The sequence below is a fragment of the Verticillium alfalfae genome, genomic scaffold, assembly GCF_000150825.1.
Source record: "Verticillium alfalfae VaMs.102 supercont1.4 genomic scaffold, whole genome shotgun sequence".
NCBI lineage: Eukaryota > Fungi > Ascomycota > Sordariomycetes > Glomerellales > Plectosphaerellaceae > Verticillium > Verticillium alfalfae.
The window spans coordinates 2172995-2197447 of record NW_003315035.1 but is presented as its reverse complement, the minus strand read 5'-3'; the positions used below and the strand labels follow the sequence as shown (position 1 = coordinate 2197447).

Genomic DNA, 24453 nt, shown 5'->3' with positions numbered 1-24453 from the left:
TCCGGGGAACAGCGGGGACAACGCTCTCTCCTTCGTCTGAAGCGCTGACACTTGCCACACAATCTGACTTTCGGCCTTTGTGTCGTCGTCGCAGAATTTCCCCGTCTCTCACCTCTCCATCTTCCCACTCCAACAAACCTCTCACTGCTGCTTTTTCCGCCGTCTGGTCGTTGCACATTCTTCGTCAGCGCTGCTGAAAGCCTCTCATGGTGACCCTCATGCCTTCTCAACTCAGCAGGGTCGGGATACCTATCCGCCCCGCCACGCATCACCTCAACCACCAACGCGACCAGCCAGCAGCCGAGTTCAACAAGACACACAAGCACTCCCGCTCCTCCTATTCGGAGTCGTCTCCCCTCGTTTCCCGCAACAACTCCCTCACTTTCCGCCCCCCTAAGCGCTTCATGTCCTCACCCGACAAGACCATTGCCGTCATCAATGCCAGCGGTCGGCAGGCTGCCTCCTTCATCAGAGTCGCCACCGCCGTCGGATACCACGTCCGCGCCCAGTTGCGCAACCTCGAAGGTGTGGTAGCCACTGAAGTGAACTCAAATCCCAACGTGACCGTCCTCGTTGGCGAGCTTTACACGCGACACAAGCCCACACCCGACAACCGCGACGTCACCAAGAATGGTCCCATTTCCGGCGTAGGAGTGAACCATGACCTCATCAGCGACCTTTTCAGGGGCACGCAGCTAGCCTTCATCAACACCACCTTCTATGGCGATGAGTTCCAGATCGGCAAGGCGCTTGCCGACGCCGCCAAGAAGGCGAATATCCAGCACTACATTTACTCATCCATGGCGGGATCACTCAGCCTACAACTTGTGAGTGGCCGTCATTGCCTTTATGGGCCTCCAAGCCCCAGGTCGAGGAGTACATCCGCAAGATTGAACTTCCTGCGACCTTTGTGTACACGGGTATCTACAACAACAACTTCACGTCCTTGCAATACCCTCTCTTCTGCATGGAGCTGCAGACCGATGGGTCCTTCCGCTGGGAAGCTCCATTCCACGAAGATGTGAAGCTGCCATGGATCGATGCTGAGCATGATGTCGGGCCCGCCATCATCCAGATCTTCAAGGACGGCGCGTCAAAGTGGCGTGGCCGGCGCGTCGGGCTCGCCTGGGAAAATGCTGACGCCGCGTGAGGCCTGCAAGGTCTTCGCCAAAGGTGTTGGTCGACCCGTCAAGTATGTCAGGGCGCCTATCCACCTCAAGGTGAAGATTCCTACTGGGTATCGAGAACAGCTCGAGGCTCTGGAAAAGCTCTTCGGTCTTGGCCACGATGACCCCAAAAAGCAACCGCCATACTTTGGCGACGCCGAGCTCGACGATAGCTGCCCGGAGCAATCCATGGCGCTTTGGGAAGGGCCTCGGGGGCTGGAGGAATACGCACGGGAGGTCTTCCCGCTCGAGGAGCAAGCCAATGGTCTTACGTGGATGCTTGACGAAGAGGATTTGCATGAAGAAGTGGCCCAGGGTCACACAATTTCCCAGGAAAGGGTCGATGAAGAGCGTGGAGAAGAAGAGGAGGAGGAAGACGACGAGGACGAGGGACTCGTAATGAGAGGACTGAAGAGGGACGAAGAACAATGGCTGGCCTAACATGTCGCTGACATTGACGTGCCTTTGACTCCCAGGGTCAACAGCCAACAAGGGAAACGACAAACTTACCTGGGCATAAATACGTTCGACAGATATCCGTCTATTTTCTTTCGTGGTTGCAGGCCGTGGCGTCGCGGGCGCCATGCTGTCCTGCTGTGGAGAAGGGGGGTTTTTCATGACCTGAATGATCTATCGAGGCACTGAAGCGCGGTTGGGTTGACGACCTGCGTTTGCATAGCGGTTACAGAGGGTTTGGCTGGGCACATATTATGAGCGAAGCATAATAGTCCGTTCGACGACTCGGATGCGATTCTGGCGCGGCGTTTGGGTATCGGAAGACGAAAAAAGGTGAATACGAACACCGCACAGTCGGGGTTTGGGTCTGGATATTTGAATTTAGGAATGGATTCGCCATGGGTTGACAAGCCCAAGCAGGAAGCTGCCAACGAAATACAATCCATGGAAGATGAGACATTTTCAATCAATATCTCTCTCGCTGCTTTTTGACCTGCATTGTGTTTGGTGTTGGAACTTCGGTGAATTGTTGTCTCCACGCGCAGCATGTCACGCATAACGATGACGCAGTCGAGGGACGCAAGAGGAGGGAAAGCGGATGAGGAGCGTCGATCAACGGTCCTGCGCCTGAAGCTGAGATATATAGGTGAGTTCTCGACTGTGCGGCGCATGGCCGACCTACCAACGGACCCTGTCCACGCTGCACGGCCAACGGGCGTGGGGGGACTCGCGTGGGAGGCTGTCAACGCCGCCAGATACGACTGTGGCGTGGGCAGCCGATGTAGTACGGGAGAAGATAACGACCGGGCGAAGACAATCGTTATCTGGTGGGTAAGGGGTAAGCTCATGCATCTTGCAGCTCACAGCGGAGAAGGCTTGCTTCGGCAAAGGCCTCTCTCTTCTGCCGCACAGAAGGTTAGGTTACAACTGATTCGCATTCGAGGGATAGGTTTCGACTCCTCGGCACCTGGAAGAAGGGGAGTGTCTTACGGAACATGTCCATTGAGGGGGCTTCTCGAGTCTTGGCCTGCCGCTCCGAATGCAGAGACGTGATGCATCGACCAGAGCCGGACATACAAATGCCGAGGGTAAAGTTTATCTACGGATAAGTTGCTATCAAACTCCTGGCTCGTCTTCATTTTGTCTTGCCCGCCGCTCCCATTAGAAACCAGTAGGGCCATGGGTACATGATGCAGTGGCGGGTTCTGTCCGGGTTGACTTCGAGACCGAGCTTATGAAAGAACCGGGAAGGGCTCACACGCGCGTACTGAGTGCTCTCTCGCGGCTTGGAGGTGCAGGAAATGTTCCACAGCCAGGGCAAGCCACCTGCACTTGTGTGATCTGTATTGCGTTCGTGCTTCCACTGCCTTGAGATTAATCGGGCAGGTCTATCCGCCTGGACACGGATAGTACTCTGTGGAACAAGCAATCGCCGAGCACCCTTGTAATCAAGAAAGTGTTGATGGACGCACACGCTTTCGTCATCCTTGAGTTATATATCTCTTGGTCTAATATATATCTTACACAAAGAGCCAGCGCTAACCATGGCTTCGATAGTGGGTTTAAGTCGCCCAGACACGACGCCAGGCAGCTTACCTTGCTTACCTTGCTCGCCATGTTCGCCATGCTCGCCATGCCCGTGCTGCTCGTCCTGCTCGCCAAGCTCGTCCTGCTCGCCAAGCTCGCCCTGCTCGCCGTGCTCGTCCTGCTCGCCATGCTTGCCATGCTTGCCATGCTTGCCATGCTTGCCATGCTTGCCATGCTTGCCATTCTGCCTTCACAAAGATTGGATATATGGAATTGAGTTGTGATTGGTGAGCCCAATGTTGTTGTGCTGGTCGTGCGTTATAAATCGTAGGTTCGAACCTTCTAAGGGCATCGTTAAATCCAAATCGGCGCCGTTTACGAGATATCTGGACACGTCCCATCCGCTCCCTGCAGCCTTTCCAAAAGAGTGCTTCGAAGCTTTGTAGGCTTAGACTTCTTATTTCTGCACTCCTGGTGATGGCCAGAGTAGTCTTCCTGGTGACCGTGCGGGCTACTTCCATGCGCCGGATCCTCACACGTCTCAAGTAGAACCATCTCTGGTAAGGCCGAAACCAATATGAAGTGCGACGGCTACATTTTCTGAGCAACCGCTGCATCTCAGCCACGGGTTTGGTAGGTAAGAGGGGGGAGGGGGAGTTATCAGGCTGCTCGTCTCTATCAGGATCTGCCCCATACTCAAGCAGGATCCGTAGTGACCTCAAGTGCCCCAGTGCCTTAGCCATCCCGAGCGGCGTCAATCGTGCCCCGGGGCCGGAATCGGTATCTGCGCCTGCTTGAAGCAGTAATTCGAGGCAATCCGTCGATTGCTGCGCTGCAGCAATCGCGAGGGGAGCTTGGGGAGAATTCCCCTTGTCCCAGTGATGGAGCTTCTGTCCAGCGATGTGTTTCGAGAGAAGCATATTGACTATTGTGACGTTTTTCTTGTTTACCGCCAGCTCCAGGGCCGTCAGTAGATCTGTGTCCCGCGCGGCTTTGTCGAGGCGCTTGTCTTTACAGATCAGTTTGACCAGCTCTGCATGGCTGACAATCACAGCGATATGGAGGAGTGGGTAGCTGCCACACACCACATTAACGTCCAAGCCATCAAGAGTAGGCAACGCTGTGTCGAGGGTCGCGACCTTGTTTATATTCAGAAGGCGCAGAATAGGTGTCAACGGTAAGTGAGAATGTAATGTTCGTTGCAAGTTGTGAGGAGCGAAACCGTTTGTGTGTGGGTTTTGAGATCACTTGTAGTGCTGGTGCGGGAGATGATGCAGTCGCTGGCATAGTCCCGAAAGTTCCACTCAGGTAACCGAAATGATTCGTCCAGCACAGTCCCGAGGACTAAGTAGGATATCGTGCTTCTCAAAGTAGTCATCATGGGGAGGTCATATCGCGGCTGCAGGATGCCATCCTGTGAGGCGTCCGAGGCGATACCAAGTAACGCAAAAATATTATCACGTTCATCCGACGCCTTGCAATCGCCGAATTGTTGGAGCAGCGTCCTCAGGCTCCGCGACTCGGGCTCTCTGTTATGCCATCGCAGAGGCCCTGGCATAACTGCCAACAGGGCCTGTTGTTGTGGGAGGGGCTCGATGCCCATAGCGGCCGGCATGAGAGCGAACGCCCTCGACCTGACCGCACTGTACCCTCAGACAATTGTGGCCGTTTTGGCGCTGTAGGCTTCCTGGATGACCCATATCCTTTCGAACCACTTCCTCGCGAGAACTTCTCGGAGTGCATCTCGCAGTATGCGAAGTTGCTGAGTCGGAATGCCGCCGCTTCCGTGCAAGAGAGCCGACCACCGGGCGTTCCAAGTCTCTATCGCTGCCCAACGAGGTATTTCGGTACTTTCGTTGTCGAGCCGTTGTATCACCTCGAAGAGGGTATCGGTCTCATGGCTGCCGAGTCCTAGCCAAATGATAACATCGTCGGCATTTTCGTAGATGAGCTTCATCTGGCCGACCTGGTGATTGCGCTCCTGGTGATGATCCTGGTCCATGCATACAGCGTCGACCCAGAGGAATGTATCTGTCGTCTCGCTTCGTAGATGATCCAGTGCATCATAAAGATTTCTTGTGATACCAAACGTCCTATCGTCAACTTTGATCTCAACGCGGTCGGAAGCATCGCCCCACGTGTACGACAGAGCCTTGTAGGGTATCAGATACTCGTTGTCCAGGATTGCCTGAACCAGATTGCATCGAATGGGATCGAAATGGCCACCTTTGCGAAGAATGAGGAGGCGAATGGCGTAGGTGGAGAGATCGAGGCGCATGTATGGAAATGAGGACATGGCGAGCTTGGTTTTATGGTTTGCCGTTGGATCAACTCCTTGGACGATGTGTTTGAGAATGACGATAAGGCTGGGTTAAGGATTGTACAACGAATGAGTCGGGGAACCAACGCTGAATATGTGTCTTTGGACGCAGGCTGCCACGAACAGGCTGTGCTTCGTGGTGGGTGTGAGGTCTACGCCTATCACGTTGCGTCGTACTATTCTGCTGAGCCAACTGCGCCATCAACGCCTCGACTTCCAATCAGCCTGCTGCAATGGTACATTCGTTGGTCCAGCAGGTCCGAGCAGAGATATCGCCTACGCAGGTCGATGAATCGTGAAGTCAATTAGCAAACCCAGCCAGTGCCTCCTCATTCGGCCTCGATATACAAATGCCCAAAAGTCTATACCTTTTTAAAGCCAATGCCTTCCTTGTCCTGGCATCCCATTACTCCTCACCCGAGCCTGACTGCCGTGTCCCGTTGATCTCTAATGCCTTATGCTTCATTTCGTCGTAATCTGTATGCTGAGTGTTGAATTATGAATGCCTCAATCAGTCTCTTGTGTCGCTTTGCTCAACCAAAATTTTAGCCTCTTCATCATCCTGCGGCGGGGTTGTCCTCCCTGCCATATCGTTCTCGACTTGTGACTGCTCTCGCATCTTCTTCAGCCTTTCCTCGCCTAACAAGGATCTCACACGCTCGATGCGGCCTACGGCGCCCTCAAGCCGATCGAGCCTCCGCTTCTTGTCCGCCTCTCTTTTCTCTAGCGTTTCAACCCGCTCCTCGAGAAGAGCCCTCGCTCGCCGTTCTGTTGCCACCATTTCATTGGCTTGCTCAAAGAGAGAGACGGACAGCTCTTCCACTTCCTGGTCCGTGGTGCTCAAACGTGACTCAGCAGCGCGGCGAAGATGCTGCTCATGATGCAAAGCAGAGAGCAGGTCGGCATGTGCATTCAGCGGGTGCGCTGGACCATCATCCCCAAAAGCCTCCTCCTCCGGCGCCGGGGTCCTTGTCAAAGTCGGCGTCGACGGAATGGAACTCGGCCGAAGATTAGGCGTCGATTTGCGCGACAGCATCGCTGAAAGGCGATTCGCAACGCCTGCGGTCGGCAGGAATGATGATCTGCTCGGAGATGGGAGGGGTTGTTGTGGCGGTGATTGTTGGGGCTGAGGCTGGGCGTTGACCTGCTTGCGGAGGTTCGCGAGCTCGTCCTCGTAATCGGCCCAACGGTCAACGGCAGCGGTGGCTTTCTGGTTCAGTAGACGGACCTGTGCCTCCAGGTCGGCGATGCGGGCTTGGGCTTCAAGGAGAGAAGCAGCTGCTTCTTGGATGTAAGCACTGTCTCTGTCTGCGGAGCGGGCCAACTCCTTTGTGGTGGGTTCGAGGAGTGGTGGGAGGACCAATCCGCAGCCTGGGCAGCAATGGGAGGCGGAGAGCGGCGGGGACGGGGGTTCGGTCGATAGCGAGAGTGTCGCCGGCAGTGGCGGCGTGGTCGCTGTCGTCGTCATGGTGAGAGTTGCACTCATGGTGTGCGCGTGCTGTGGTGGTTGTGCTCGAGGTATCCAGGAGGCGGTCTGAAAAGGCGTCTAGGCTCTTTGTGACTGTGAACTTGCGCCTACGGAGGAGGGAAAACGGCGACCGAGAATCAAGCTGGCCGAGTTGATGATCTCTCCAACAGATGATGGGGAGGGGGTCGCGTGGGGGCGGGAGGGGGCGCCTGGCATTTTATTCTTCCTGAACTAGGTACTTGGCTTTGACGCTGCGTAGAAGAACGATGGCTGGGCTAAGTATCGGGCTGGGCTTTGGGTTTGTGCCGGGCTGAGGTGTGTTCGGTGGCGGGGGGAGAGTCTAAAAAGGTGAAGCCCCCTCCAGGTCCCGGTCATTTCTCACATGGGCAGCTGCGCCCCTGCGCGGTACGAAGATTAATTAGGATTAGGCGGAAGGGACGACTGGACGAATGGGGGAGTTCCAAGGACACGGAAAGGAAGGGACCTGGTGGAACGAGACCAGGAAGGAAGCATGGATCATCGTAGTGCGTCCATAAGAGGCCCCACATTCTGGGGGCTGTCACTGCACTTTTCCAACGACAAGCCACATCGTTGAACGCACCAGAGGGCAAGGGGCACCTGTCAAGCTCGAAAGGACCTTATATTGAGGGAGACTAAGTCAGGCAGGCGCTCTGGGCTCAGCGCATTCCCAGTGACGACCCACGACCGTGAGAGCTACCTGTCCTCCTCATTATTGTGTCTTGGTTGCTTGGACATGCTCCAACTGCAGCGAACAGCAGACCTGCCACGCATCATCCTCGGTGCTCGACCTTCTACTCAAACAGGCCCAGGCCAATATGTCCAGTCAATTAACCCCCCGCCATGCCAGCTGCATCTGCCAAGGTGCTATCCGAATTTTCTGAAGCCCTCGCACGGCTGACTTGCTGAACCGATGACAAGGCCAACTCCTGGCCGTGCTTTGTCGGAGCTCCCCTGCTCTTTGCTCCTCTTGTCGCGAGTTGTCGTACTGGTACGACGGTCATGCTCATGCTGCCGTGTTTCGGACACTAACCTGACTGGGGGGGCGTACCTCTCGCCAACACGACCGGCAAGGCCGAGGGAAATCTGTCAGGTCGATCAATCGGCTCGCGGGAGTCCTTCCGGCGGACACTACGGTCGTCGATCGCATCGTAGAGCCTAGCTTTGTCTTCAGTTGGGCTTCGCGACCTTGCGCAACTCGCCAACCCCCGTTTCGGGGTCCCTGTACTCCTTCCAGCTCACAGGCACCATGTCGTTGCCAGCCTCACTCGTCGCCATGATGACTCCCAGCTCATTGCTCGCCGTCGATAAGTAGTAATTTGCCTGGTCACCCAAGGAGATCTGCCCTGCAGTCAGCACCATACTCACAATACCTTACGGCTTGCCCCCGGATTCGACTCACCACCTGCGCCTTCACAATGTCGCCAGGCTTGAACGCTTCATGGATCTTGATTTTGTCCTTCTCTGTCGCTCGTACGTCTTGCGACCGAATGACTCCTTGCCACTCCGTCTGCAGCACCGTGTCGCCAACCTGCTGAATCGACACTATCGCCTGCCGAGGCATCAGGCGCAGCACGCGGCATAGCACGATGTTGCTGACATCTGGCAGTGCCTCGCGCTTCTTGCCACCATGCCTCGACACCGAGATCGTTGCTCGGTCCGCCGGTGAGTTGAGAACGCCGGCAATGCGCGTTAGGCGCTTGGCCGGGCCGTTGGCTGAGGCAGGTGTGTCGACCGTTACTCGGCCGAGCAGGGAGGAGACGATGATGCCTTCATGAATGTGAGTACCGGCGCCGGAGCGGTAGCGAGAGGCTGGGCCGAGTGCGGTGCCGGGAACGGCAGTCTGAGGAATGGCGTCCGTTGCCATGGCCGGATGATCCGAAGTCCCAAAAACCCTGCAAGTGTGAGTGGGTTCTCTCGAATTCGTGTTCGGTTGTGAGGGGGGTGAGCGGTGGTAAAGATTTGGCGTCGCAAGCTGTCGCTGGTCAGGAAGGCTGGCAGGTGAATGAGTGAGTGGGAAATTTTGGTCTCGGTCGCGACAAGCAGCAATCGCTTCCCGCGGATCGCGTTAGTGCGTCAATAGGCCTGTGGTGCAGCTGGCGACCCACCACGGGCACTGCAAAGATCTCGTCTGACAGGCGCTTTCGGGACTTTGAGCCACTCCGTCTCGATTCTCAGGCCATCGGGAAGAGACGTCCCCGGCGGTGACAACAGGCAGAATCTGTTGTTAGGGGTCCAGCGAAAAAACACCCCCACAAGGCTTGTTGTGATCGACTGCTCGCTCGACTCTGCGAGTTCATAAGGGTTGCCGACACCTCCTACATCGAGCCCGCGATTCCATCTCAAGCCGATTGTGCTCCCACACTCCTTCACCTTTCACTCCCTGTGATATTCTCGTCCGCCTCATCCGCGCAAACATGTCTCCGCCGCGCAATAACAGCCTTGGCGGCTGGTTCTTCTTCCTGGCCACCCTTCTCGGTATCTTGACCCCTATCTACGTCGTTCTCGAGAAGAACCTGGAGAGCTTCTATGTCTTCGACCTCGACCACCTCCACGACCTTCAACTCCGTGCCATTGCCGAGCATGGCAACAACACGGCCGACATTGTCAACTACATCGTCGCCGAGCTGAACGATAAGCACCCGGACGTCGTGAACCTGCACGAGGAGTGGGTGTTTAACAACGCCGGCGGTGCCATGGGTGCCATGTACATCATCCACGCCAGTAAGCTCAGCCTACCTTCTAACCTATCTGTGACTCCAACTGACGTGATTACCAGGCATCACCGAGTACCTCATCATCTTTGGTACCGCCATTGGCACTGAGGGTCACACCGGCCGCCACACTTCCAACGACTACTTCCACATCCTCACTGGCACCCAGCTCGCCTACGCCCCCGGACCTGGCGTCTACACCCCTGAGGTCTACACCCCTGGCACCGTTCACCACCTCGTCCGCGGCACCGTCAAGCAGTACAGCATGCCCGAGGGCTGTTTCGCCCTCGAGTATGCCCGCGGCTGGATCCCTCCCATGCTGCTGTTCGGATACGCCGACGGCTTCACGAGCACCGTTGACTTCCCCACGCTGTACCACACCACGCGCATCACGGCCAGGGAGATGATTGGCAATCTCCTGAAGGGCAAGTTCTAGGCTTCGTCCTGGTCTGGCACGCAGGACACGCATAATGTGTAAGATATGTAAACCTGTAGAGATCTGATATAATGTTGTAATGCAGTCTTATGCCATCTTTGAGAGGACAATAGCCCCTTGAATGGCAGATGGAGTTTTCATGACGATATCCGCACCCTCGCTAAAAAAAAAAGTGCACCGTTTGCGTCATGTGACATGGTGTTTAATCAGATGAAACGAGTCTGCCAGGCAGACAATCTGTTCTGTAATTGGTATCATTGAGGCCGGTAGGCCCATAGAAAGCAATCCTGGACCTCAGCCATGTGATCTCATCTAAACGCTCCTGAAAATATCACCGAGACATCCCGTCTGGATGCTTCAATCGGGAAGAACCCCCTACTGACCGATTTCGGTAGTTGGCCTCGGCCTGTCCAACGAAGAGTCATGCTGCGAATTTACACGTGTTAGTCCTTGATGCCATCCCACTCCGACTCGTCGTCCTGGACAGTCTCGTTCACCTTTTGTGGCGATTCGGCCTGAGCCTCTGCCGCCTTGGGGCTCGCCGGCGCGGCTTTGACCACCGGCGCCTCATCCCCGGAGCTGGAGTTCTTCCTGCGCTTCTCCGGTTTGGCCCCCTCGGGCTGCTCCTCTTGCTGCCTCTTCTTCGAGGACTCGCTGCTGTGCTGCTGCACGCGCGGCTTGATCTGGTTGCGGTCATTGCGGAACGCGTCCTGCTTCTGAGGGGGGTCGGGATGCTTCTCCTTCCAGTCGGCGAGCAGCTCCCTGACCTGCGGCGCCCAGACGGCCTCGCCCTTGGCCAGGTCGTCGTACTCGAGGCAGTTCTGCTTGAGCGCAAAGTCGCCCTGCCTGTCGCGGCTCAGCTCGGCCATCATGGCGGCGGAGCCGACCTTGGTGCCGAGGTCGTGGCAGAAGCTGCGGACGTAGAAGCCCGAGGTGACGGTCATACGGATGCGCGCGGCGGGGGGTCCCTTGTCAGACCAGGGGGCGGTCGTCGTCGGCGGCGGGACGAGGTTGGCGCCCTTTCCTGTATGGTGTTGGGGCGCCGCGGGGAGCTGGCCCAACGCGCCGGACATTAGCGCTTGGTGCTTAGCAGAAGACGACGACGACGACTTGCGCCGCTTGTGTGGTGGCTTGTCCCTTACGAGCTCGTCCTGTCTCTCCTCAAACTTCTTCTTCTGGTCCTCGTGCTTGTTGACGGCGGCCTCGTCGGCGGCCTCCTCCTCGGGCGTCAACTTGCGCGCGTTGCCCTGTTGCTTCTCCACGCGCCAGACCTGCTCGGCGAGGTTCTTCTCGGCGGCCTCGGCCTCCTCGGTCGGCCAGTGGTGCTGGTGGGTGCCGGGCTCGAACCACTCGAGCAGCTCGAGCTCCTTGACCTCGACGTCGCGCCCGATGATCTCGCGGGGGATGGGCTTGTCCTCGCGGGCGTACTCGTAGAGGGGCTTGCCCTCCATCTTCAGGGCCGAGTACAGGGGCGGAATCTGCTCGAACTTGCCGCGGAAGCTGTCCATCTCCTTCTCGACCATCTCCCTCGTAATGTGGTCATAGGGCCTCCGGGTCAGTATCCTGCCAGTGCGGTCGTAGCTGTCTGTGCCGGCGCCGAATACGACGACAGTCTCGTACGTCTTGGTGCAGTCGAGAAAACCCTGCAGGGACTTTGTTCCCGAGCCGACACCCAGGATGAGGACGCCCGTCGCGAGGGGATCGAGGGTTCCTCCGTGGCCCATCTTGACGCGCGCGCCCTTCTTGTTGATACCGCGGCGCTTGAACTGCGAGCCCGACTCATTGAGGCGCTTGCTGATCTCCTGCTGCACGAGGGGTGCGAAAAGGGTCGAGGGGTTGAAGTGCTGCTGGCAGTCACGGATCACCTGGGCAGAGCTCATGCCCAGAGGTTTGTTGATGGCTGCATCGTGGCACAGGTCAACGGAAAGGTCTTGGGGTGCATTTTCCTCCCAGAGGCGACGGGGGAGAGGATGTGGCATAACGTACCGAAGACGCCTTCGAGAACGGTGTCTTTCGCCATCTTCCACAGACGTGCCGTCACTCGCATACGCTCACTATTTCGTTCAAGAAAGCAGACAGGCGATTGGTGCGAGAAAAACCACCAACTACGTGGTTGAACTGATCACAACGATTGGAAATGGGAAGAGAGCGGGGGGGGAGGATTTGGAAGCGAAAGGCTGGGGAGAAGTCGCAGCAATGGGACCTTCCTACCTGCACTTCGTTCCTACCCAGATGCAGCAGCGCATTGGATTTTTTTCTGGAGGGGCCGTTCCGCTATCTTATCAAGCTTTTGCGCTCCGAATGCCTACGCACGGGCTCTCGAATCCAGACCCACCATTAAAGAGGATCGCGTCGGGGCGCGTGTGCCGTGATCCCTACCTCGACCCCTCTAGCGTCCACTTCATGGATGGTGGGTGACCTGCTTCCCCAGGCCGAGTAGTCCACAGGGATTCTACGTCCCATACCAAATCGTATCGCTGCCAACTACCTTTTCCCAGAACATCCACCTTGCCTCTACACAGTACTGCCCTGCCTGGATCATCACCTATATCAATGTCCTAAATCACATCAACCGACGACCCGCACAGCAGCAACATGGGGAGGAAGCGCCGATCGTCCAACTCCACCGTCGCAACGGTGGACGAGGACACCATCACCTACGCCAAAGAGACGAGCGTCCTGAAGCTTGCGGTCCTCGACGAGAACAGCGAAGAAGAAACCTACGTTCTGGAGGATGTCACAGTCTACGGCAAGGATGGCCAAATGGCCAATCTCCTGTCTGTCTACTTTGATGGGCCTGTAGTCGTCCGCGGCTTCATTAAGGCTGACGAGGGCCAGCAGAACATGTGTATGACTGCTTCACCCCCCACTAATAAGAACTTGCAGAGATGTCTGACATGCCGCTTGACAGTTCGAAAACGCACCACAAAGTCGGCATACATCGAGATTGCAGACTGCGTACGATATTCCGTCGGCATTGCCGAGGGCGAGGAAAAGAGCCCATGCGTCTGGGCAGGCGGCAAGTGCGGCTGGTTCGAGATCAGGCCTCCTTCCATCGACTACACTCCAATCTACAACAAGATGGCGCAGGCTGTGTCGCTCTATTACAACATGCTCGAGGTCCATGATGCGCACAGAGAAGCCGTCAAGCTCAAGAAGGGCAAGAGAAAAGGGAAACGGCCGAGCAACGAAGAGGTGTTCAAGAGCTTGGATGTTGACACTATGTTCTTCCAGGTAAGCGCGCTTTTCACGTTCTCTCGCATCAACCGCTGACATGCGATGAAATCAAGTACGCCGTTATCGCTGGCGACGGCGCCCTGTATCACGAGGTCATTGACGCCTGTGACGAGCATGCCTCGTTTCTCATTTCCCATTGCTATGAAGAGGAGGACTTTGACTGGACCCACACGACCTTCTTTGTATGGCTGACGCAGAGGCATAAGGAGCTGACAGCCAAGGTCGAGGAGATTGAGAAGAAGAAGAAAATGGGCATAATCCTACCAGCAACGGAAGGTGTTGTAACGACACAGCAGACTAGCGCTACCGATCCGCCAAGTCAGAAGGCGCTTTCAAGGATATCGCAGCGAAGGGCGACGCGGTCGACAAGTGCTGCCGATGAAGAAGTCGACACGCAGGATTTCGCCCCGCAACGTACCTCTCGCCGGTCAAAGTCAACAGAAGAAGCTTCAGCCGATCCTGTTGCGGACGTCATGGATATCGACCCTCAACCTAAGACCCAAGAGAAAACCCTCGACGATCCTGCCGAAGCGGGTGGCATTGCCGAAGACGATACGCGCTCCCCTGGGCAGCGACTTGCTGACGCTTTTGAGTTCGTACGAAGCTATCACAATATCCCACCACAAAAAATGACCTTGGCGAGCATGAAATCGCAAGTCTACTACAAATATAAGATGAAGACTTATGAGGCACCAGCTGAGATTTTCTCATACTATGCAAGCGAGTTGTTGCCCTTGCTTGACGAGCAAGTCTGGGGAGCCTCTGCTCTGTACCGAGTCATAAAGGAAGCAGCCGAGCGGCCACGCATCACTCCGACCCTGTTTGAGCCCGCTTTGATCAATGAGTACACTACACCGCGAGCTAAGAATCCGGCCGCAGGCACGGCGACTGAGCAGCACCGAAAACCCATTGGGAAATCTCCCAGCATGGGTCACAACATGGAGACGCCCCCGCGTAAAGTAGGTCGGCCGTCTGGCAAAATGTCTGGGCTTCGACCTTCTTTCAAACATGCGCTCTCTGATTATGATTCGGAGGACTCCCGAGCCACAAAGGTGGCCAAGACAGCTCACATTGTCGATGGCGAAGAGGACAACAGTGAGTCTGATACCGAGGAAGACGAAGAAGAAGATCTCGCAGTCGATGGCCCGCCCCCTGTGAAGGTGGTCATCCGCACCGAAGCTCTCCTGGATACAACACCCAAGGGCCCCCATGGCACCTGGGTCTGTGATCAGGAAGACGATTGCGACTTTGTGGAGCGCAACCCAGGCGACAGTGACGGCCGCGAGAGGATACAGCAGCACATCAAGGACGCACACTACGAGGAGCAAGACGAGCACATGCTCAGCATCATGAACCTTGCCAAATTGGAAGGCGGAAAAGGCCATCTACCTGTTGAGTACGACGCCCCCTTCGACCCCATATACCACGTGTTACATCGTAACGGCCCAGTTGATCGCTTCGTACCCGCCACCCTGGTCTGGCGCAAACGATGACGATGCTCAGCTGGTACCCCTTTTCACATTCCAAATCACAATTTTATTTCACATGTCATGATTCGACAGTTCTAACAAATATCTGCCTTAGTCGCCTCTTAGAGAAAATCCGCGCCATGGGCGAGAAGACATCCAAGAACCAGCAAAAAACGATCAACGGGCAAACCGTCCCCCAACCAATCAAGCGCCGCTTGCTCATCTAAATCACAGTCCACGCTGTGCTTTGCGAACAGTTCGCTTAGCCATTCAGTCTGCTGTCCGCCTCGCTGCATCAAAGCCAAGGGGGGGGATGTGGGGCTCTTATGATTTGACGAAAAACCTATAGTTTACTTTGGCGTTTGGGGTATGCCGGGACTTTTGATGACATGAACTTTGCGAATACGGTTACCTAGCAAACTTGGAGAATGCTGGCTGACACAAGGAAGGACACATGTTTCTTCGGCGAGGAAGAGATCGGTTTCAAACGACCTCAGCAGGGCACGAACCAAGGCCGGGCGGATCCTCGACGACCTACGATGCTATGTGTAGGAAAGGAAATTGCCCTGCCCACCCTGTCGTCATGCGCCGAGTGAAATCTGGTGCTACGTACGTGTAGTTGTCATCCACGCCAAGCCTCGTCGGCACCCTCGTAGGAAGCCCATGTATGTTACATTGTGATTAGTGGACATTCACAGGCCCTTCGGGTCCATCGAAGCACATGGTGTACATCGTTGGAAGTGCTGCTTGGAATATCGAGTAGTTTTGTTCATATTGTTTGCCAGTTGCCTGCCGGGCCCAGGATCTTGAGCCTACTGTATGATACTCGAAACCAGATGGGAGGGGACTGCTGGCACCCAGTTCGGGGTGCCTCTCAGCCACCCGCCCTTCTAGGCCCGGCGCAGACCCGGCCACTTCAACATCTAGTCACACTGACGAGGCCCTCGTCCCACCCATAGATGAAGTACAGGTATTTGGTACCAGTTCTCCCGCCCTCAGTGCCTCGCCAGTCCGCGCCATCGGCTTGAGCTCGGCGCGTATCGACCACGAATATGGCCGCGCCTCGGAAGCTTCGAGCAACGTTTGGCGGAGAAACTCCCATCTGAAGCGTCACCAAAGCTATGGATGCCGTGTACTGAGGTGCCTTCTATGCTCCAACACTGCACTCAACCATGCTTAGACCCGTCTCGCGTCCCGATAGTCTCGGGCTGCCCTCCAAGACGCCTTATCGTCAGCTGAAAGCTCTGTGCTCAGCGTTTCCACACCGGCGCCGATGGCGTCAAAGAACGCTAGGCTCATTTCAAGGTCCTCAGCGAAGTTGATCGCATTCGGCACAAAGTTGGCCGGGAAGGCGCTCAGCCTCGCTTGCCGCACCTCTGGGGTGTCAGAAGTAGAGACCTCGGTCAAGAAGGTTTTGACAGCAATGCCCAACGCAACATCAGGGCTGTGAAGGAAGGGAAGTCTAGAAAATATTAGTCCGGTTCAAACATTCAAATCGCATGTTTTCACTTACCTCTGCTTCAATGATAGGTAATCATCTCTGTCCCTCTTGGACTGAGCGTGCAGGAACATTGAGGCAACGATAGCTTCGATGAGGTCTCGGTCTGCTTCTCGAACAGTCGTGGATAGTGAACGGAAGTACAGCAGGGGCTTGCTGAGTGGCCCTGTGTATCCATTGGCTTCGTGTCGCAGCTTCAGGAGAGAAGCGCAGCGACCGATGAGTAGGCTGCTGCCCTCTTCCGCATCGGCGCCATTCTGCGAGTTTCCATTGGCTTCTCCGTAGCCAGTGTGCGCATGCAAAACGCCAAGCCGGATCAACTCAAAGGCCATCAGAACAGCCTCGTAACCCTCCAAGCCACCAGGTCGGCTTTGACTCGTCCAGGTCTTGAGACTCATAATCGCCACGGCCAATGCGTTTCCCCAACCTGTTAAGCCATGGGCGTTATCGACATAGCCCCTAAGCTGCAGAAAGCGCCAAATAGCGAGCGAGGTGATCTCATCAGCCGAGTTGATGCCTTTAATGCGTTTCTCCTTGGGGAAGGTCTCCTTGGCAAAGTCAGGGAAGAGCAGTGAAAGCACTTCAAATGAAATGGATCCTGGCTTAGCGTCCGTAACCTCACTCTTCTTGAAACTACTTTCTTTAATGTCCCAAGTCGCGGCACGTCCTATCGGGTTAGGTTGGACGCCGGCGTGGTTGAGCTTTTGTGAGAGCTTGTCGTCGTACCAGACCTTCAACGAGACGTCTTGGCGTGAGATCCAGCGGTTCAGACGTGGCATCAACAGCGCAAGCGTCTGCTCCCGGATGGGAACAAGTTGGTTGGTAACCAGCTTCTTGTATTCTTCTGACACGGTGCCGTCGAGAGTCGGTGTAATGAAGATTTGGAGGTGAGTGATGCCGCTCAAGACACGGCCGCCGATCAAGCCCACGTTGAGATAGTGATAGAGCTCTGCCGGAAGTTGCAATCCCATATATTGCAAGTTGTCATTGGTGAGATGCTCGTAGTCGTTGACCTTCACTTCGCCCGACTCTGCAATGTAGACGAAATGAAGAACAGCCATCTTTGCGCGCCTGTATCTGTCCAGCCAGGTAGGGTCTTGCTGTTGCAGGACGTCACTGAAGGCAGAAGCAGACTGCGCTACAGATTTGTCGGCCGTACGGAGCATGTTCACAGCATCGTTAATCGTGTGAGGCTGGCGCCTTACGTACGACGTGTCCTGAAGCGGGGGGTAGGTGGAGAGAAATGAGGTGCCGGTCATGAGAAGGGCGTCGGTGAACGTAGTGTCATTGACATTGAGGGAGCGAATCAGACTCTTTTTGAAGATGGCCTTAACCTTCTTGTTCTCCCAGTCGAAAGAGCGAATGACGCCGTCGTTGATCGGGTAGAGAAGCAGCTCTTGCGACCCCATGACGCCGGCGCATTGGTCCGAGTCGATCATGTCCAGGTACGCAATCTGACACACAAGTCAGAAGAGAGGAAACAAGCAGCAGCAGGAGCAACGCCTAAGCATACCTGAGCTGATGCATTGTACGGTGCAACTAGGAAGTGCAGCTTATTCTCCTGGAGAATGGACTGGAGCATAGGGTACAGAGTCTGAACTCGGAATGCACCTAGAGGACCTGGGTCAGCACCGTCGCTACCTCTCAGGAGACTGATATTCCATACCGCTATTGGCCCCGAATGCAGTAACGGCTTGCTCCGCCTCACCCTTCGCGTAGAGGTTCCAGGCTTCGTCCGTCTTCTTGTTGGCCGCTTGCCACGCAGGGCAGCTACTTCATCCTGACCATGGAGAGTTTGCCCATCAAATATGAAGAACGGAGTGATCTTGTGGGCGTTCCATTGTTCTAGATCTTGACGTATATGGTAGTCGAGCCCAGTAAGCCCCCCTAGCGCGGACAAGAGAGGTTCGCGGGATGGAGGGGTATCGAGGCAGAGCTGCAAGTAGTAGGTCGCGTCGACGGCGATGGCACAGTCTTCGAGGTCAGATACGTTGGCGGTCCTGCACACGACAATTTAGTCACAGATCAAGAGCCTCGAGAGGGCTGGACTCACGTTGCCTGGCCGTTGATCCAGGCGTCTTCCACGAGAGCTAAAAATCTAGCCGTCAGCCCCAGTTGTCCCATTGTTGTTGAGAGGGCAGTGATCGTTTTCAACACAAAAACATCCACGCGGCCCGCTGGCGGAAGCTTGCGATGACCCTCATTAAAATGGCTTGGTATTGGTGTGACGTTGCATGCCAGCGCTGACCCTCAACAACCGCGTCGGTGGATGTGATGCTCGAGAGTCCAAAGCCAACAATGATGCCATGTGCGCATGGCATCGACCTCTCTGCCTACATACTATTGCCCCCGGGCGGGTAGTGAGGAGGACATCGAGCGGAGATCTAGGACAGTTTGTGGGACGCATCGAGCTTTGCAAGCATGTGACGAGGCAGCTTGTCGAGAGGAGGGACGTAATCGGTGGTCGTGGGAGGGGCGCATCGAAAGACGGGGTGGCAGAGCTGGAAGAGGATCGCAAGGGCACAGGCACTCACAAGGCATCTTGATTCGGATTGCGCAAGCTTGGCGGAGCTCCCCAAGCTCGATTGGAAGAGATGACTCCTCGTAGAGCAGAGCTCAGCTGTGTCGCGAGACCTCGTTGGAGATCAACAAAGGGGGGGGGGAGGGCGCCGTGGTCAAGGAAAACGACAGCTCAGAAGACACCCAAGAGAAGGTCTGAGCTTGTCATGAACAGAGACGGCCGACCGCTGGGCCAATGACGCCAGAAGAAGAAGGTCGTCCTTCGAAATAGAGGAGGATGAGTCGGCGACGAGGCGACGAGGGTCGGAGCGAGGTAGGTATTCGGAGAGAAGAAGTTTGGGGCTTGGGCAGACCTTCTGTCCGGTGAGGTCCAATCCAGTTCGTTCCTTCCTGCCAGCTAGGTTGGTACTCAGGTACTTCGGTCCTCAGGTACCTCTCTCTGCCCACTGTCTGGTCGTGCCTGTTGTGCCTGGAACACAGGTGCGTGTCACCGTGCGAGTACCGGGGGTAGGGCGCTTGACGGGGGAGGGAAACCCTTGAATTTCGGGGCGCTAACCGATTGACTGTTAGGGGAAGGAAGTGCCCGGCGGGTGTTTTAGACTGGGGGGTCCGCGCCAGCCGTGGCCTGTGGCGGTGCCTGGTGTGTCATTGGGTTGGGGGGGATTGCCCGCGGCTGAGATCTGGCCAGAGGCGGCGACGGCCAAAGTACCGACGACACAGCTCATGTGGCCCGTGCGATTTTGTTTCCTGCCCCAGTCATCTTGAACAGAGGTCACTTTGGGGGCGTTCACGGGTTCAATGCGGTAGCACGGATGGGGGGTTCAACTTGACTCCCGTTCGTCAACGAGGATGGGCTGAACAGGGGCTGAACAGGGGCTGAACAGAGGGAATAAGGAATACCGTGCTGGTCATCATGTACTGTAAGGTGCAGGCCCAGGCACTCAACCCGGGCACGTTATGTTGCACATCAACAGGCATGGAGGCCGATGTGCAGAAGCTTGATCCACACCAAGCACTGCATTGCATGGGACGGGCCGGGGAGCCAACGAGTCGTGTGCTGTCTATCACAAAAAAAAACAGCTTGCAACGAGAAACCTAACAGCGACATCGTGAGCACTATCTGATCTTGATTGGAGACTACCCATACCCACAGCTGCATATGGCTTGACGAATTCGCATAGCTATTCATGCATCTTGCTAGGTTCACTGGATCGTATATCAAGGTCCCATTCAGGACCCGGTCATGTCGAGATCTGGTTGGTGCCCCAAGTGACACATTCTCGTCACAACCGGACCCCTCCTTGACATCCCACCATGGCTTATCGCGATAAGGCTACCTTAGTCAATTGACTGCCCACCTCCCCCCTCGGCTGGTTTCTTCGTGAGGGAGTCATACATACATCTTGCGCATCCCAAATCCCGGCAGACCGATCATCAAAATGGCCCCAAACGCAAACATACCCATCATTGACGTCTCAAAGGCCGTTGACGAGGCGGATGTGGCCCGCCAAGTCGTTGATGCAGCTGCCGAGCATGGCTTCATCTATATCAAGAACACTGGTGATTTTATAGGCTTGTCTGATATCGACGGTGCTTTTGATCTTGTAGGTGCGCTCGCCCTTGACGACGAAACCCTCACTGACCAGCCAACGATCTAGTCACGCAAGCTTTTCAAGGCTCCTATCGACGAAAAGGCCGCCTGTTCTATCCAGACCAACAACCGTGGCTGGTCGGGTATGCATTCGGAAACTCTTGACCCCAAGACGCAAAAGGTAAGATGCTTTCTACCCGTCAAGACTTTTCATATTAACATGTTCCAGGTCGGAGACTACAAGGAGTAAGTCATGAATACAAAACAAGTCATGTGGACACGAGGCCCCCTAACAGGAACCCTCGCCAGAGCTTTCAACTTTGGAGAGTTTGCCGATGGCAAAGCCCAGCAACCCCTCCCCGCCACCATTCAACCAGACGAGCCCCAAGTCAATGGCTTCCGCGAACAGTGCCACTCGCTCTGCCTCCGCCTTCTCTACCTACTCGGCCTTGGTCTCGATGTCTCGCCCCCCGACTTCTTCTCCAGCGCCCACCTTCCCTCCCGTGGTCCCTCCGGCACCATCCTTCGCCTCCTGTACTACCCAGCCACTTCCGCCTCCAACGCCGCCCCCGACGCAGTTCGCGCGGGCGCCCCACTCGGACTACGGTTCCATCACCCTGCTCTTCCGTCTCGAGGGTCAGGCCGGCCTCGAGATCCTCACGCGCGAGAACGCCTGGGCTCCCGTCCCCGTTCGGCCCCCCGGTACCGAGGACGACGCCCTCCCACCCATCCTCGTCAACATTGGCGATCTGCTGAGCTACTGGACAAACGGATTGTTCCGGAGCACCGTCCATCGCGTCGTCTTTTCTGGTGACGCTGCGCCCGTGGAAGGCGAGTCCGACACAGGGCCGAGGTATTCCATTGCCTTCTTCTGCCACCCTGTAGGTGCGACGGCATTGGAGCCAGTGCCCAGTGACCGAGTGAAGAATTTTAAGCCCGAAGCTGGAACGCCGAACGCAAACCCATATGCCGAGAGAAAAGTGGTGACGGCCGATGAACACCTGCACATGCGACTGAAGGAAAGCTACAAGGACCTGTATAAGGAGGAGGAGCTGGCCAAGGCATAAACATGTCAAGGCATAGAGTCGATATTCAGTATCCAGAATCTTTGCTCAAACATCATGTTTTACGTCTAAAATGCCCGCGTTCTGCCTCCAGCAACCCATGAGCGTTTCGCAGAATCAATTACCGAGGGACGTCTATACCAACCCCACCCACCATTTCTTCCATGGGTTAGACTTTGCTGATGCCGGCGATGAACCCCTGGATGACTTCTCATGTTGGTCAATGTCTTCCAGCACCCGCCAGTCGTACATCTCGACCGACTCGCGTTCGCCATCAGGCAGTCGTAAGTTCAGTGCTTGAATCTGCTTCACAATGTGGCGAGTGGCTTCCACACGCCTTCGCTCGACAAAGCAAATCTTCCTGCGCCGGCGAGGCGGTAATATCAATCCACGCACTGCACCGTCTCGCACGTGGCTCAACTCGCTCTGGCGCCAGTCTTCAGGATCGGTCACCCATGACTTGATACCGTGCGCCGGTAGTATACTCTCGGTGACAAGGAGTTGGTTTGCAATACAGGGAGCCAAGAGAATTTCACGATTCCTCATCTTGCAACGGTGGCCTACGATCTGACATAAACCATCTGTGGCGGAAGGGTTGTAGACGCGCCGCCCTCATCGATGAAGTTGAAGACACAAGGGTCCGAGATGAAGCAATCTCCCTGCTAGTCATGACGGGGAATGACAATGGTGCGGTGTAGCTGCTCCTAGCAGATCGCTTCTGTTTGGTCGTGCTGTCGAGGGAAAATGACTGAGATGGTGTGAGACTAACTGGCGACACATTGTTGCAAACGTTAGAGAGTGGTTGTCGTGTTAACGAATTGCGTTGAGATGATTCCGCACGAGTCCTTGACCAATGCAAGTGTCCAGAAAATGCAGGGGCTGACAATGTGTTGCACTTCGGTCGCTTGTTTTCTGCTCGATTCACACAATCCTCAGTGCTGCCTCTCTTGAGGCCCTCGGCTTCCTGGATTTGATGCCGTAGACTCAACTCTTGAGTGGAGCATGGCTGCGTGTTGGGATGGTCGGGTTCCGCCAGTTCTGATGAAGCCGAAATTGTGAAGAGCGCAATCTTTGGGGCACGGTGAAGCTTTGTAGGGGTATCATCAGGAGACGCAATGTTCGAGAGTTGAGATGTTCTAGACTGTCGTCTGGGGGAAGTTGTTAACAAAGATGATGCCGTCGACTGAGTCAAGGCGTCGACTGCAACACCTCGAGGATCGGCGTCCTCCAGTAGGCTAATCCAATGGAGCAGCTCCTGGCTATCCTCCATGATGGGTATATTCCTAGCCTCCTCTGCAGCAACCTGCAGCTCAATGAAAGTCATGGTGTTCATGAACGTTCGGTCGAAGTGCACTTTCGAAACTTGTGGGAAACGGGGTATCCAGAATCCCGTGTTCCCAGGTTTGTCAAAAGAGAAGCATCGTATGTCAAAGACAAGGGGCTCTCGGAAAACGACCGTTGGGCGTTTGTCGCTAGTCATTCGAGGAGGGATCTGCAATTCCAAGCAGACATTCTCGAGGAAGGGAATCTCGAGCGTGTTACCATGGATGAGAATAGTCTTCATCATTGTGGTATTTACCTCAACGGTATCAATCACCATGAATTTAGGCTTGGTTTGGTGCCGTTGAACGTCCCCCTTGTTGATGAGACAACCGTAGTAAAAGTGTGTCCACTTCAGGCCTGGAATATTATACTCTTTTGCCTTCACAGGGTCGTATCGAGCCCCGATCACGGCAAAGTCTCCCACGTCGCCAAAGTTTCCGATATACTCCTTCTTCAACTTGATCGGACAACCGGCAAGCGACCGCTTATCCTTGCTGAAGTCAAAGTATGGATCATCTGGCTTCAGTACCAGGCCCTCCTCCCGATGAGTAATGGATTCTGCGAAAGCTCGTCGGAGATCTGAAGCACCTTGATGTAGGCTAAGATCAATCACCTGTCTGTGGACCAACTCAGCATGTCCGGTGCGACACATAATTAGGTCTCTGAGTCGGTTGAATCTGTCTGATTGACGGGTTCCCAGCAGAGACTCGTTATCGATGAGCAACACATCAAAGTAGACTATCATCAGATGCTCGTACGGGTCCGACCTAGTCGGTCAGCAACTAGAACGTATGTATGTTGCTGGAACAACAACTTACGGAGAGTCTTTTTGAGTGCCTAACGGAACGCCTGACCTCAAGACATATTTGCGTATTTTGTGAAAAGGGAGTACCCGACCCTCCTGTTTGCCGTTAGTAGATGTGACTTTTGTGAGTTTTGCCAGCCATTTTGTTTTACTCTTTCATTGTAGACCAACAATTCCCCCTCCAACACACATCCTTGAGAAATCTTCGGCTTGCTACCGCCTATACCCAAAGAGTCACGAATAGCCCTTCGCACCAGTCAACACCTGAGAGCTAACATAGGCTGAGAACTCACTTGTGAATGCCTACTCGGTCTTGTGTGCTATCCTTGCCGCTTTTGGAAAAGATCTGAACGCTTCGGGATCCCTTGCTCAGATCGACGTGCACTTGGCAGTACTCGCCGTCCATCTTCTTCTCACAGCTGATTCGCTTGGGATGGAGGCCGATGCAGTGTTTGATGCTCCTGCCCTTCAACCAGGTTTGTCGGCCGACCTTGGTCCCGAGAATTGGCTTGATGACGTGAACCAAGTTCTGTGTACCGATACCGAGCGGGTTTGATGCCCTCAGTTCCCGCAAGGATGTGAGAGCAACTCCAAAACTTTCTTGCACCCTGGCGATGAATGGAAGACGGTCATCATAGGATCCAAAGACAATGTTGGGGTCGAGGGCGGTGAGGTGGATTTGCTTCAGAATGATACGAGTCAACCACTTGGCCTCTCGAGCATCCACTTGGCGGTAAAGCTCGCCGAGTGTTTCTTTGTTCTCACAACCTGGGTTGCGGTAGGATTGGCGGACAGTATGAGAGCTGAACCTGCAGTTCGCAGCAAGCGTGTTGAGCAAAGC

At 55.4% G+C, this 24453-nt stretch overlaps 11 protein-coding genes across 11 annotated transcripts; 5 read left to right on the top strand and 6 right to left on the bottom strand.

The window, feature by feature from the left end:
• Positions 1 to 206: 206 nt before the first annotated feature.
• VDBG_04144 (nitrogen metabolic regulation protein) lies at positions 207 to 1607 on the top strand (the record flags this gene model as incomplete). Its single annotated transcript, XM_003006145.1, has 3 exons — positions 207 to 827; positions 869 to 1021; positions 1161 to 1607. 3 exons carry the CDS (start codon positions 207 to 209, stop codon positions 1605 to 1607), a joined length of 1221 nt encoding a protein of 406 aa, XP_003006191.1.
• Positions 1608 to 2183: 576 nt separating this feature from the next.
• On the top strand, positions 2184 to 3426 carry VDBG_04143 (predicted protein; the record flags this gene model as incomplete). Its single annotated transcript, XM_003006144.1, has 2 exons — positions 2184 to 2449; positions 3180 to 3426. The coding sequence occupies 2 exons, from the start codon at positions 2184 to 2186 to the stop codon at positions 3424 to 3426; spliced, it is 513 nt and encodes a 170-aa protein (XP_003006190.1).
• Positions 3427 to 4800: 1374 nt separating this feature from the next.
• On the bottom strand, positions 4801 to 5445 carry VDBG_04142 (conserved hypothetical protein; the record flags this gene model as incomplete). The annotated part of the gene is made up of 1 exon (XM_003006143.1): positions 4801 to 5445. One exon carries the CDS (start codon positions 5443 to 5445, stop codon positions 4801 to 4803), a length of 645 nt encoding a protein of 214 aa, XP_003006189.1.
• A 535-nt stretch (positions 5446 to 5980) lies between these two features.
• VDBG_04141 (conserved hypothetical protein) lies at positions 5981 to 6955 on the bottom strand (the record flags this gene model as incomplete). Its single annotated transcript, XM_003006142.1, has 1 exon — positions 5981 to 6955. One exon carries the CDS (start codon positions 6953 to 6955, stop codon positions 5981 to 5983), a length of 975 nt encoding a protein of 324 aa, XP_003006188.1.
• Positions 6956 to 8125: 1170 nt separating this feature from the next.
• On the bottom strand, positions 8126 to 8822 carry VDBG_04140 (3'-5' exoribonuclease CSL4; the record flags this gene model as incomplete). Its single annotated transcript, XM_003006141.1, has 2 exons — positions 8126 to 8296; positions 8358 to 8822. 2 exons carry the CDS (start codon positions 8820 to 8822, stop codon positions 8126 to 8128), a joined length of 636 nt encoding a protein of 211 aa, XP_003006187.1.
• Positions 8823 to 9372: 550 nt separating this feature from the next.
• Positions 9373 to 10105, top strand: VDBG_04139 (C-8 sterol isomerase; the record flags this gene model as incomplete). The annotated part of the gene is made up of 2 exons (XM_003006140.1): positions 9373 to 9679; positions 9735 to 10105. The coding sequence occupies 2 exons, from the start codon at positions 9373 to 9375 to the stop codon at positions 10103 to 10105; spliced, it is 678 nt and encodes a 225-aa protein (XP_003006186.1).
• A 443-nt stretch (positions 10106 to 10548) lies between these two features.
• On the bottom strand, positions 10549 to 12125 carry VDBG_04138 (tRNA pseudouridine synthase B; the record flags this gene model as incomplete). The annotated part of the gene is made up of 2 exons (XM_003006139.1): positions 10549 to 12005; positions 12092 to 12125. The coding sequence occupies 2 exons, from the start codon at positions 12123 to 12125 to the stop codon at positions 10549 to 10551; spliced, it is 1491 nt and encodes a 496-aa protein (XP_003006185.1).
• Positions 12126 to 12700: 575 nt separating this feature from the next.
• On the top strand, positions 12701 to 15038 carry VDBG_04137 (conserved hypothetical protein; the record flags this gene model as incomplete). The annotated part of the gene is made up of 3 exons (XM_003006138.1): positions 12701 to 13339; positions 13396 to 14738; positions 14927 to 15038. The coding sequence occupies 3 exons, from the start codon at positions 12701 to 12703 to the stop codon at positions 15036 to 15038; spliced, it is 2094 nt and encodes a 697-aa protein (XP_003006184.1).
• A 949-nt stretch (positions 15039 to 15987) lies between these two features.
• VDBG_04136 (XPG N-terminal domain-containing protein) lies at positions 15988 to 18682 on the bottom strand (the record flags this gene model as incomplete). The annotated part of the gene is made up of 6 exons (XM_003006137.1): positions 15988 to 16273; positions 16325 to 17380; positions 17519 to 17763; positions 17823 to 18309; positions 18539 to 18586; positions 18651 to 18682. The coding sequence occupies 6 exons, from the start codon at positions 18680 to 18682 to the stop codon at positions 15988 to 15990; spliced, it is 2154 nt and encodes a 717-aa protein (XP_003006183.1).
• A 1586-nt stretch (positions 18683 to 20268) lies between these two features.
• Positions 20269 to 21487, top strand: VDBG_04135 (conserved hypothetical protein; the record flags this gene model as incomplete). The annotated part of the gene is made up of 3 exons (XM_003006136.1): positions 20269 to 20433; positions 20488 to 20601; positions 20717 to 21487. 3 exons carry the CDS (start codon positions 20269 to 20271, stop codon positions 21485 to 21487), a joined length of 1050 nt encoding a protein of 349 aa, XP_003006182.1.
• Positions 21488 to 22016: 529 nt separating this feature from the next.
• VDBG_04134 (ATP-dependent DNA ligase domain-containing protein) lies at positions 22017 to 24018 on the bottom strand (the record flags this gene model as incomplete). Its single annotated transcript, XM_003006135.1, has 2 exons — positions 22017 to 23574; positions 23906 to 24018. The coding sequence occupies 2 exons, from the start codon at positions 24016 to 24018 to the stop codon at positions 22017 to 22019; spliced, it is 1671 nt and encodes a 556-aa protein (XP_003006181.1).
• Positions 24019 to 24453: the final 435 nt, after the last annotated feature.